Source organism: Henckelia pumila, chromosome 2, assembly GCF_033568475.1.
Source record: "Henckelia pumila isolate YLH828 chromosome 2, ASM3356847v2, whole genome shotgun sequence".
Classification (NCBI taxonomy): domain Eukaryota; kingdom Viridiplantae; phylum Streptophyta; class Magnoliopsida; order Lamiales; family Gesneriaceae; genus Henckelia; species Henckelia pumila.
Genome location: NC_133121.1, coordinates 57,021,204 through 57,035,206, shown reverse-complemented (window position 1 = coordinate 57,035,206; position 14,003 = coordinate 57,021,204). Strand labels below are relative to the sequence as shown.

At 38.8% G+C, this 14,003-nt stretch overlaps 1 protein-coding gene across 1 annotated transcript; it reads right to left on the bottom strand.

The window, feature by feature from the left end:
• Positions 1-12,278: 12,278 nt before the first annotated feature.
• On the bottom strand, positions 12,279-13,502 carry LOC140877643 (uncharacterized). Its single transcript, XM_073281183.1, has one exon. It carries the CDS (start codon positions 13,500-13,502, stop codon positions 12,279-12,281), a length of 1,224 nt encoding a protein of 407 aa, XP_073137284.1.
• Between the last annotated feature and the right edge of the window lie 501 nt (positions 13,503-14,003).

Genomic DNA, 14,003 nt, shown 5'->3' with positions numbered 1-14,003 from the left:
ACCCGAATCTTTCAATCAAACTCTGAAAATGTAGAACATACGGATTTGATATCAATTCATCAACTCAAGCAAAACCCGAAACTCAAACCGAATAATAAAACCAATAATCCAAACTTTATTTCGATGGCATAACGGCTATAAACGGTCAAACCAAAAATCTCAAATCAATAATTATCATCCACATAACCCAAACCATCTTCCAATCCATCAAAAACAACCAAATCCAACCAAAAGCACAAAACCCATTTTCGAAATTATGCTCCAAAAATTATATAAAATCCAAACTTCGTTCTTTTTCCAAACCGACTTCAAATACACAGTCTATGCTAGCTCAAGAACATCATACTCGAAAATTATCAAATTCTGACAAACCAAAAAAAATCAAAGTTCATGGATCGTAGCAAAACTTACGTCAAAACGACGCCCTCGTTGCGGTGATCGTGAATCTCAATTCGAAACAAAAATCTGACGGTCGGATCGTGCGAATCGAAGGAAAGAAAACCTTGAAGAATCGACCATGGATTCTTGGTTTAGGCATGAGGGAGAGGGGAGGAAGAGGATAGGTAGGAGAGATGATGATGATAGGATAGATAATAATAATATAACACTCCCCATTGACTAGTCAACAGTCTATTTCTAGGATTCAGGTTTAATTTAAATCACAATGAATTCTCTTATTCTGTTCAACAGTCTATTTCTAGAATTTGTCGAACATATTCAAGTTGGAAGAATTAATTATTTCTAATTAATTCTAATCAAACTCAAACACATTAGAAGCTATGAAAATTTATTTTTCACCTAAAACCACACAATAAAATCGATTACTATTTCTAGTCGATTTAACCTTGTGTTAATTGTTGGAGCAAAGAAAAATTAATTCCTAATATTTCGACATAGAATCAACCAACAACTCGAGTAAATTACTGACCAAATCACTAACAAGAACAAAAAGATAAATCCAACAATCAATAACTGACATAAATAAAAAATCCTAAACAACAATCCAAGTGTTCAACATAAATTTGTCTCGGCCCAATATCGCGGCCTCAATCGATAATAAAAGTTTACTCCATAACTGAAAAAATGATTCAAAACAAAGGTCTAATCATCAAACAAAAATCAAAAAAAGAATAGAGAAGAGAGGATGAAGATTTCTTGACGTTCATCCACGCCCTAGCCTCCTTGCTCTTGATAAAATTCTCAATCCCCTCGAAAAAGTACCCACTCAAGCGCGAACATTTTAGCCGAAATTCGAATTTTCTTCATTAATTCCTACAAGTAAACTAGGAAAAGTGAATTGAAGACAATATGCAAGAATAAAAATAAAATTAAACTTAAATGATACTAACACGACACGAATGCATGAAAAATGGACTCAAAAAATAACACAAAATAATGCACGAAAACACTCTTATAAATTCTCTCATACTTGAATCTTGCTCGCTCTCGAGCAAGACAAGTGACAAAAACAAACACAATGACACAAAATGAAATTAGGATAATTCCATGGGAAAGTAATCGCCTCAATAAATCTAAATACATTCCGAGTTAAAAAATACCCTCAAATCTTCACAATACACCTTCGGTTTAGCGTGAACGTGTGTGTGTGATGTTATTCCAGTTACATGCAACTGAAATAGAATCCGTTTATACGGCTGCTCAGCGACCTAATAACCCATCAGTGAAAGTATCCCTCTCATGCATCCATTCCTTCTAGATACCTCTAACAATCACACCTCCCTCAAGAGTAGTATATAAAAATATGGGTGATTTGTATTTTTAATGCACCATCGAATTTTGCACCCGGCTTACATTAGCCCCATATTTTACCTGCAAACATAGTTAAGACTTTGAAAGGATTAGGATTTCAATCTACTTGTTTGTAGCCCGGATGAAGCATCAACCCCATATACTATCCACAAACTTAGCCTTGAACTTTGGGATTAGGATTTCAATCCCTTGTTCATGGATCGGATGGATTTTTTTTTAGTTTCTTTTCATTTAAATTTTTTTATGGTGCGCATATGAAATCATCCAATTATGGAGCCAAATAAACAAAAACGAGATCATAAGTGCACTATTAGAGTATCACCAAAATTCACAAGACACATTTTGAGTTCCCTAAACACCTAGTGTTGTGAAATGGTCAAGCAGTCAAAAACTTCATCAATTTTTTGCTACAATTCACTGGTTTAACAGTAATGCATAAAAATATTCACGGTTCAATCTAAGGCTTCTCATTTCAAGTCAAGGGCAAGAATTTTCAAAAAAATTTAATTTTCTTACTCCAAAATTATCATCGTCTCCCATTTATTATCCTAACTTGACACACAAATATGAAAAACTACATGTTAAATGCAATAACTACCCTCCATACTTATTCAAAAAATTTCCCTCGATGCTTTAAACACAAAAAGACACAAAGCACAAAATAAAGACACTAAAAGCAAGAAAAAGAAAATAAAAATAACACTCCCCTGGTCATTCTTTGACATCCTCCTCCGGCTGGAAGCACCAGCAACAATTCTCCTGGCGGGGCAACATACTAGACATGGAAAGGCTACGGGTAAGGCGTTGAATTAGCAAAATATAAAAGAAAAAAAGAAAAAAAAATATTAAGTAAGGGAAAGAAAACACTAGGTTTCCTCTCAGTCAGCACTAAATTTATAGTCTATTGCCCGACTGTGCATCTTGATTAAGCTCAAGGTGGCTCATCCACTGTCATGGGTTTACTTTTGTCAAGGCCATGCGTCCCACCAAATCCTTCATCAGACAGTGTTTGAACTTGTGGCTGCAAAGCCATATCATGGTTGTCATTCTTGGAAAACTGGCGTTCAGATCAATCACGATTGATACCCGGTGCAGCGGAAGTTTAAAAATTTTATTATGGAACAATTCCATAGTGTGGGTATCAACCGTTCAACGATTAAATTATAAGTGTGTGTAAAATTTAAATAACAATTATTAAATTTTACCTTCAATCTCGAATCGAGATTATTGGACTCCAACAGATTTCTCTGCTCTTGTTGTTCTCCCTGGAACCGATGAACTCCTTCAATCAGGTCCACGAATGGAGGTTTAATCCCTCTGATAGATTGCACTAGAAAATCTATCAGAAGTTTTCTGCGAAGAGAATAACGAATTTGATTCGCTTATTCCAGACTGCAATTCAAAATCACAGACCGGAATTTCTCTGACAGAGAGGGAGGGGTCGGCCGAAATATTCTTGAGAGGAGGCTAGGGTTTCGAAATTTTGCTCTCAAAATTATGACCAGTTGTGTGTAATTTCTGTACTGCAATAACTTATTTATAATGCAGACCCTCAATGGTTCAGGGATACAGCTAGTCGTGGGCTCACAACTCCTTGTGACTCGGAACAACAATTTCCGACTTGCCCATCGAATCATGGTAAGAGCGCCTAGCAACATCGCCCCATGATTCCCTAGGTATCACTGATAGTGCCTACAAGAACCAGTAGATTTTGGTTAGCGTACAGTACGGTCCCTTCATCCATATATCCCGATCGAATCAACAACCATTGGTATATCGAGAGTCGCTCAAGATTCGATAACTATGCAATACATCTTGAAGATCAAATTAGTGACATCGCATGTGCTACTAAGAAACCATTTCTTAAATCACATCAAGTACTCTGGCCAGAGATTCGTCACACTAATATCTCCTCAGATCGCATAGGATATCCACACTCGCAAGTATGTGGTGAATCCTTGACAACAATGCATCGACTCCTATATGTGTTGTAACTGTACCCAATCCCGACACCTGATGACCCCCATAGAGTCGGTAAACGAGTCAAAGCACAGTACTAGCATATAGAGTCTCCATGATGTTTCAAGTAGTAAGGACTAATGGTGTACAACCAAAAACGCGGACTTTATCCACTCGATAAGTGATAACCACTTGGAAAGTCCGGATAGGGTAGTTCGATTATTCATCATATGAATATCCATTTGCATGCTTCAAAGATCTCCATGTTCCCTACCAATGAAACGTGGTACTCCGCATCGCAAATGCTAGTCTCAAACTCGAGCGATCCTTATCCTTATTATCGGACGGCTCAATCGACTAGGAACAGTTTAGAATATACAGTGACTATAAGATGTATTTCATGATAGGCATCCCCATGTTCTACCACATCTTACATACACTATAGTATATTCAAGGTCTTTATCAAAACAACAATAGTATATCATAATATAACAATATGAAGAAAGATAAAGTCATTGCCATTAATAAAAGTGTAAATTACATTAAACAAAAGATCGTTTGTACAAAGAGTCATCAAAGCCCATAGCCACAAGTTGGCTCACTGGGAACCCACTCTTTCAATCTCCCACTTGCCCTATAGCCAACTAGTCATACTACGTAGACCCATTGCTTCGCGATGTTTGTCAAACAATGGTCCTGGCAAGGGCTTAGTAAGCGGATCAGCGATATTGTCTGCAGAGGCCACTCGTTTGACAGTGATGTCTCCTCTTTCCACAATCTCCCGGATGATGTGGTATTTCCTCAGTACGTGTTTGGATCTTTGATGAGACCTTGGTTCCTTTGCTTGAGCAACGGCACCCGTGTTGTCACAGTACACCGGGACTGGACCAACAAATTCAGGAATGACGCCCAACTCTTGGACGAACTTCCTCATCCAAACGGCCTCTTTAGCAGCAGCTGATGCTGCAATGTATTCAGCCTCAGTGGTGGAATCCGCTGTGGTGTCCTGCTTGGAACTCTTCCAAGAGACAGCACCGCCATTGAGCATGAACACAAATCCAGAGGTTGACTTCGAGTCATCCACGTCACTTTGGAAGCTAGAGTCGGTATAGCCTTCCAATTTCAGATCTCGCCCTCCATATACCATGAACATATTCTTAGTTCTTCGTAAGTACTTAAGAATGTCCTTCACGGCTTTCCAATGCATTTGACCAGGATTAGCCTGATATCTGCTCGTGACACTCAGAGCAAATGCTACATCTGGTCTGGTAGATATCATCCCATACATGATACTACCTATAGCTGACGCATATGGTACATGTGTCATATTCTCTATCTCTTCATCAGTCTTGGGACACATAGACTTGGATAGAGAAACTCCATGACACATGGGTAGATGTCCTCTCTTGGACCCATCCATTGAAAACCGTTTCAATATGGTGTCGATGTAGGTTGATTGAGTGAGTCCTATCATTCTCTTAGATCTATCTCTATAGATCTGTATCCCAAGAATGTAGGATGCCTCACCCAAATCCTTCATCGAGAATCTACCTGATAACCATATCTTTGTTGACTGCAACATCCCTACATCATTCCCAATGAGTAGGATGTCATCAACATAAAGTACTAAGAATGTCACAGCATCCATAACTACTTTCTTGTACACGCACGGTTCCTCCGGTTTCTTGATGAAACCAAAATCTTTTATTGTTTCATCAAATTTCTGGTTCCAACTTCTTGATGCTTGTTTTAGACCATAAATTGATCTCTGAAGCTTGCATACCTTATTCTCGCTTCCCATGGATGTGAACCCCTCAGGCTGCTTCATATAGATTTCTTCCTTAATGTCTCCATTAAGAAAGACAGTTTTCACATCCATTTGCCATATCTCATAGTCATACCATGCAGCTATGGCAATAAGGATTCTTATGGACTTGAACATTGCAACTGGTGAAAAGGTTTCATCATAGTCAACTCCTTGCCTTTGAGTATAACCTTTTGCCACCAATCGTGCCTTGTAGGTCAATACCTTACCATCAGGCCCAAGCTTTCTCTTGTAGATCCATTTACACCCTATTGGAACAATTCCATCAGGAGGATCTACTAAAGACCAAACTTGGTTTGTATGCATCGAATCCAATTCAGACTGCATAGCTTCAAGCCATAAATTTGAATCCGCATCAGAAATTGCTTCCTTGAAGTTTCTTGGATCACATCCAATGTCGGGTTCATCTTGATCCCCTTCAAGAAGAAGACCATATCGAACAGGAGGTCTAGAAGTCCTCTCGGATCTTCTAGGTTCAGGCGTGTCCAGTAATGGTTCCTGAGGCGTAGGATCGTTATTTTGTATTTCGGGTTCTTCTCGAACTTCTTCGAGTTCCATCATCTCGCCTTTCTTATCCAATAAGAACTCCTTCTCCAAGAAGGTGGCATTCCTAGAAACAAACACCTTTGTTTCAGCAGGATAATAGGAATAATATCCGATTGAATTCTTCGGATACCCTACAAAATAACATAAGCTGGATCGACTATCCAACTTATCTCCCACTGTCCGCTTTACGTAAGCAGGACATCCCCAAATCCTCAAGTACGAATACTTAGGAGCTTTGCCATTCCATAACTCGTATGGTGTTTTGTCCACTGCTTTAGTGTGGACATTGTTCAACAACAATACCGCCGTTTCAAGCGCATAGCCCCAAAACGAAGGTGGAAGCTCAGTGAAGCTCATCATGGATCGAACCATGTCCAACAAAGTTCGATTACGACGCTCCGATACACCATTCAGCTGTGGTGTCATAGGAGGAGTCCACTGAGAGAGAATCCCATTCTCTTTTAGATAGTCCAAAAACTCGGTACTCAAGTATTCTCCACCTCGATCCGATCGAAGTGCTTTAATACTTTTACCTAGCTTGTTTTCTACTTCAGCTTTGAATTCTTTGAACTTTTCAAATGCTTCAGACTTATATTTCATCAAATATAAATACCCATACCTTGAATAATCATCAGTAAAGGTAATGAAGTAGGTGTCGCCATGTTGAGTCCCAACTCTAAATGGACCACAAACATCTGTATGGATCAAATCCAACAGATTTTGACTACGCTCAGGTTTCCCCTTAAAAGGAGATTTAGTCATTTTTCCTTTTAGGCAGGATTCACAAGTAGGTAGAGAGTTAATATCAGACATATCAAACATGCCCTCTCCCACTAGCTTGTTCATCCTCCTTGAGGAAATATGACCTAGCCTAGCGTGCCAAAGGTTTGCCGGGTTTTGGCTATCGATTTTCCTTTTGTTTGTTGTCGCCGGTTTATCAATATAATTTATTGGAACGTCTTTTAGTTTTAAGTTGTATAGATCGTTTTCAAGTTGTCCATTTCCAATCAAACATTCATTCTTGTAAATATTGCAAATCCCATTCACAAAATTGCAAGAATAACCATCTCTATCTAGCATAGAAACAGAAATAATGTTTTTAATTAAATCCGGAACAAATAAAACATCTCTTAAAAATAACTTAAAACCGTTCTGCAAAATTAAACAAACATCTCCAATGGCTGTAGCTTCAACTCTGGAACCATTCCCGAGCCTCAGCTGGGTCTCACACATTCTAAGCCTGCGACTTCTTGTCATCACCTGCAAATCATTGCAAATGTGAGATCCACATCCGGTATCCAATACCCAAGAAGTAGTATTAAGTGAAATGTTTATTTCAATATAGAACATACCCTTTGCAGTTCCCAACTGCTCTAGATATTCCTTGCAGTTGCGCTTCCAATGACCGGGCTTCTTGCAGTAATGGCAAACATCCTTGGATTTTCCATTGTTTGAAGCCTTTGTCTTGTGCTTCTTCTCGGGTTCGACTTTCTTGGGTGGGGCAGAACGTTTCTTACCCTTCGTACTTGGCCCCTTCTTAGCAGAAGATGAGGAGCCCACCAAGAAAGCTGGCTTATCCTTCTTAAGTGTGGATTCATATGTCACAAGAATATTGACCATCTCTTCAAGGGTGGCCTCTATCTTGTTCATATTAAAATTTACCACAAATCCGTCAAACGAAGAAGGAAGAGACAGAAGCAGTAAATCCACGTTGAGTTCATGCTCCAACACCAAATCAAGGGTCGCTAACTTTTGTATGAGCCAAATCACTCGTACCCCATGATCACGGACCGAAGTCCCTTCACGCATGCGACACGTCATCAGCTCCTTAACAGTAGCGAACCTTTCAGCCCTCGATTGAGCCCCAAAAAGTTCCTTGAGTTGAGCGTGAATGTCAGTAGCATTCACGGTGTCCTCAAATCGCCTCTGGAGTTCATCAGACATCGAGGCTTGCATATAGCATTTGGTCTTGATGTCATGGTCCCACCATGCATCAAGTTTGGCCAATTCCTCCGGACTTACGTCAGCTGGTGCTTCCTTCGGAGGTGATTTCTCTAACACGTAGAGCATCTTCTCCGAAGTCAAGACAATCTTCAACTTCCGGAACCATTCCGTATAGTTTGCGCCAGTTAACTTGTTTTGTTCGAGGATCGAGAATAAAGGATTACGCGAATTCATCGTATGAAATACTGAAAAGAAAAACAGACATATATCAATGATTGTTTAAGCAATTTACTAAGACATAAAATAGGCGAATTTAATTTTATGAATCTCACTCCCACTATTTTAACGATTTCACTACCCTCTAGTGAAAACGGAAAACTTTTTCCTTAGTGAGAACATGGAGTCCAATTGACAAACTTATGGTCCCGAATAATATCAGCCAACCATAATTCTCAAAAGGTAGAGCCCAATTGCTTCCAAAGCAACCCCCATGTGCTTACCTCATGTCCAATAAGGACCCAATAATATGACGCCGTTTAAAGTGACATGTCAAGATGACCCATCAATATTAAGTTGTGATGGACGGTCGCCATGTGGATCCCCCAATAATATGAGCCGATCCCATGGGAGTTCCACCCAACTTACAACATTTGTCGATCCAATGTACAGCTTTCCGACGAACGGGCCCCCCCAATAATATGAGCCGGACCGTATCCGCGGGTAGCATCTCATACATTGACCGTTGATGGAAGGTAGGAATATTTAAACAAATTTAAATTTCCTTTATTTATCTTGATATCAATTTTAAATCATATTTAAAATGAGGGATTTTTAATTATAAAAATTTGTCTCATCAATTTCAAATTATTGCATGCTTGCCGGATTCACGCAATTATGTCTAAAACATGCATACAATCATAATATCATATATTATATAGGATGATCGATTCCATTTCTAATTGAACCGTGGTTGCCAATCACGAGTCTTAGTCCAATCCTAGGTAATATGCAGTATGCAATGCAATCCTATTACATGTGCTTCCAATTTACATTTCTTCTGTCTTTATTGTCTGCTGGGCCCACCATCTTCAAATCTTGATCTCCCACTAAATCTAATGTATTTACAATAAATAACAATGACAAGTAGGGGATACATTTTTAGGGGGTGGGAACGGGCCATAAACCAAGCCCACTTTTATTACATATGACATTCATACTGGGCCATAAACCAGACCCATTAATAAAACCAACAACAATAAAAACAAATGTAAATTCCTAACATACACCTACAAAATTGGTCATGGCAATCGATCATCCTTATCCAATAACATTTAATTCAAAATTAATTTATTGGATAACATGCAGTGGCAATTCAAATTTAAACAGGATAAAATCATATTTTATATATTAAATCTCATTTTACATATAAAATCATATTTTATCTCTTTATCAAATAAAATCATATTTTATCTACAAAATCCAATTTTATGGATAAAATCATATTTTACTCAATATATTCATAAGATCAAATCTTATCATCAATTGTACCAAAAATAATTGATTTCAAAATTCAATTTAAGGATAAAATATTAAAATTTTCCAAAAATTCAAATTTATCCAAAAATCAATTTTAAAGTTTACGGACTCGAACAATTCGATCCGAAATCTCGTGAACCAATCAAAAACAATTTTTGACCGGACCAAAAATAAAATTTTAACACATTAAAATTAATTTTAAATAAAAATTTAATTTTTCCCGCGGGCCGCCCGGGACACTCCCGGGCCGGCCCGCACCCGTGGGCGCGGGCAGCGCTGCCCTGGCGGCGCTGAGCGCCGCCCCTGGGCGACGCCGTGCGCCCCCTTTGGGCGGCGCCGTGCGCCGCCCGGGGCAGCAACAATTGCTGCCCCACCGGGCAGCGATCCAATCGCTGCCCGGGTTTTGCCCCGAAAATTTTTTTTATTTTTTATTTAAAAATATTTATTTTGTTTCAAAAACCGAGACTCAAAAAATTTTTGTACAATCGATTAATTTAATCGTTTGATCTGAGCAACCTGGCTCTGATTCCACTCTTGGAAAACTGGCGTTCAGATCAATCACGATTGATACCCGGTGCAGCGGAAGTTTAAAAATTTTATTATGGAACAATTCCATAGTGTGGGTATCAACCGTTCAACGATTAAATTATAAGTGTGTGTAAAATTTAAATAACAATTATTAAATTTTAGCTTCAATCTCGAATCGAGATTATTGGACTCCAACAGATTTCTCTGCTCTTGTTGTTCTCCCTGGAACCGATGAACTCCTTCAATCAGGTCCACGAATGGAGGTTTAATCCCTCTGATAGATTGCACTAGAAAATCTATCAGAAGTTTTCTGCGAAGAGAATAACGAATTTGATTCGCTTATTCCAGACTGCAATTCAAAATCACAGACCGGAATTTCTCTGACAGAGAGGGAGGGGTCGGCCGAAATATTCTTGAGAGGAGGCTAGGGTTTCGAAATTTTGCTCTCAAAATTATGACCAATTGTGTGTAATTTCTGTACTGCAATAACTTATTTATAATGCAGACCACTAACACCTTAGGGCCCATTAGTCATAAGTTGAGGCCCGACAAGCAAAGCCCGCATGTTCAGAAATTAATATAAAATTCATCGTGACTCCAATTGATAAACCGATTTTACCAATGTGCACAGAAACCATTTCTGCACATTTTAAAGTCAAGATAAATTTTCCTGAATCCGAATTCAGTGGTTTCCAAAAATGTACATCCCCATGTCATTTTAGGAAATCCTACTCCCTTACTCTTATTTAAGAAGTCCAACTTCTTTATTCATTAAATTTAACTCTTTAAATTTAACTATCTCAACGGGGATTAAAACTCCATTACACTGTGTGACCCTCAATGGTTCAGGGATACAGCTAGCCGTGGGCTCACAACTCCTTGTGACTCGGAAAAACGATTTCCGACTTGCCCAACGAATCATGGTAAAGCGCCTAGCAACATCGCCCCATGATTCCCTAGGTATCACTGATAGTGCCTACAAGAACCAGTAGATTTTGGTTAGCGTACAGTACGGTCCCTTCATCCATATATCCCGATCGAATCAACAACCATTGGTATATCGAGAGTCGCTCAAGATTCGATAACTATGCAATACATCTTGAAGATCAAATTAGTGACATCGCATGTGCTACTAAGAAACCATTTCTTAAATCACATCAAGTACTCTGGCCAGAGATTCGTCACACTAATATCTCCTCAGATCGCATAGGATATCCACACTCGCAAGTATGTGGTGAATCCTTGACAACAATGCATCGACTCCTATATGTGTTGTAACTGTACCCAATCCCGACACCTGATGACCCCCATAGAGTCGGTAAACGAGTCAAAGCACAGTACTAGCATATAGAGTCTCCATGATGTTTCAAGTAGTAAGGACTAATGGTGTACAACCAAAACCGCGGACTTTATCCACTCGATAAGTGATAACCACTTGGAAAGTCCGGATTGGGTAGTTCGATTATTCATCCTATGAATATCCATTTGCATGCTTCGAACATCTCCATGTTCCCTACCACTGAAACGTGGTACTCCGCATCGCAAATGCTAGTCTCAAACTCGAGCGATCCTTATCCTTATTATCGGACGGCTCAATCGACTAGGAACAGTTTAGAATATACAGTGACTATAAGATGTATTTCATGATAGACATCCCCATGTTCTACCACATCTTACATACACTATAGTATATTCAAGGTCTTTATCAAAACAACAATAGTATATCATAATATAACAATATGAAGAAAGATAAAGTCATTGCCATTAATAAAAGTGTAAATTACATTAAACAAAAGATCGTTTGTACAAAGAGTCATCAAAGCCCATAGCCATAAGTTGGCTCACTGGGCACCCACTCTTTCAGTCATTCACCCGCATAACTCGACCCACACAATTATCTACAACATCAATCGCAAAACAAGATTTCAAAATTGGGCTATCTCAAACTGACTGCATATGGAAAACAACTTGCTCATCATTCATTCGTAATACCAACTCTTTTTTTTCTACATCATTTAATTCCCTACTTGTAGCAAGAAAAGGACGCCCTACAATCAATGAAACCTCACAATCCTCATCCATGTTAAGTATAACAAAATCAACTGGGAAAATAGTCTTATCCACCTTGACTAGGACATTTTCCACTATCCCTCGAGGGTATTTGATTGGCTTAGTCTGCAAATTTAAGAGAGATAGAGGCGGGTTCAATAGATCTTATTCCTAACTTCTTAGCAAGCGCATATGACATTAAAATGATACTTTCCCCTAAGTCACACAACACATTATCAAATGAAAGATGCCATATTTTACAAGGTATAGACAAACCCCCTGGATCTTTAAATTTTGGTGGGAGCTTATTTTGGAGCACTATAGAGCATTCTTCATTCAGAGTAACTTGCGCTATATCATTCAGTTTCCTTTTATTTTTCAAAATATTCTTCAAAAATCTAGCATAACTTGGCATCTGAGCTAAGACATCTTCAAAAGGAATGTTAATATGCAATTTCTTAAAAATTTCAAAAAAAAATTTAAACTGATAATCAAATTGTAACATCTTATCTCTTTGCGGAAAAGGAAGAGTAGAAATATCAACATTAACATGAACATCAGAATCTGAATTTTTACCCTTCTTACCTGTCGTCGAGGGTTTTGCAGAACTGTGCTTGTCCTCCCTTGACTCTTCAGTGTTCGGCCTCTTTGCCTCTTTTCCCTTGGCTCTTTTTTCTGGTTCCTCCCCTTGGGACCTTGTCACCACCATTATAGCATTCACATCCCTAGGATTCTTCTCACTGTTGCTCGGATATGATCCAGGAGCACGAGTCAAGAGCTGTGTTTCCAATTGATCCATCTGATTTTCCAACTTTTGCAGCATTGCTTCTTGATTTTGTAGCCTTGTTTCCATTACAGCTACATAGTTCATCATGATTTCTTCAAAACATGGCTTCTTCTCCTCCTTCTTGGGTTGATTTTGCCAGCCCGAATTGTAAGTATTTTTGTATGAATTGTATGGCTGTCTTCCTTGGTTTCCCACAGAATTTGCCGTTTCACTCTCAAATTTCAGCTGTTCATCAACAACAATCCCCTGAACATGATTTACATGAGTCGAATGCATCTGTGTCATTTGATGAGTAAGTGCGTCAATCTTTGCAGTCAGTTCTATTAAAGCATCAACCTCCAAAACTCCTGCTATCTTCTCCTTTCTCAGATCTGGACATCCAACGTTACTCTCAGCCATGTTACCAATTATTTCCCATGCATCAGCTGGAGTTTTTCTAAATAAGCTTCCACTTGCTGCAAAATCCTGCATAGATCGCACCGACGGATCAACACCATTGTAGAAGGTCTGAGTCTGTTGGCTTTGTGTTAGATTATGCTGAGAACACATCCTCAACATTATTCTTTCGTAATTATATTTGATTTAATGTTATTGAATGCTTTATTAAGCACTAAATCTCTGATTAATAGTGGATCCGGGTTGGGCCACTACATTTATTGGTATCAGAGCATGCAAGTTTAGGACAGTACTGAGATTTTTGGGTTATCCTTGTAGAATGATTACTGTGATTGATGAAAGAGAGACAATTAACTTTGGATTGACGAGATACTTAAAGGTTCTCGAGATCGTCATCGCTGAGGTTAATGACAAAGGTTCGAATTATGAGGATTCCAACAAAATCGGGCTGGGAGAGAAGAATGAGTTTTTCAACCCAGTTACTTCTGAAGATTTTTTGGAGCGCATGGTGTGTGACTATCCATTCGGCTCTAACCAGAGGAAGATTCTCCACTAGCAGTTGGAGAGATTTTCATAAAGATCTCGCTGGAGAGTAGTCCATTTATAATGTGATGGATGCAGGCAGATCTTGTTGGTTAGATCTTGGATAGAGGAGGTCTGCTG

What these genes read in the sequence shown, in the direction of transcription:
- LOC140877643 (XM_073281183.1), bottom strand. Translation starts at nt 13,502, where the DNA reads ATGTTGAGGATGTGTTCTCAGCATAATCTAACACAAAGCCAACAGACT.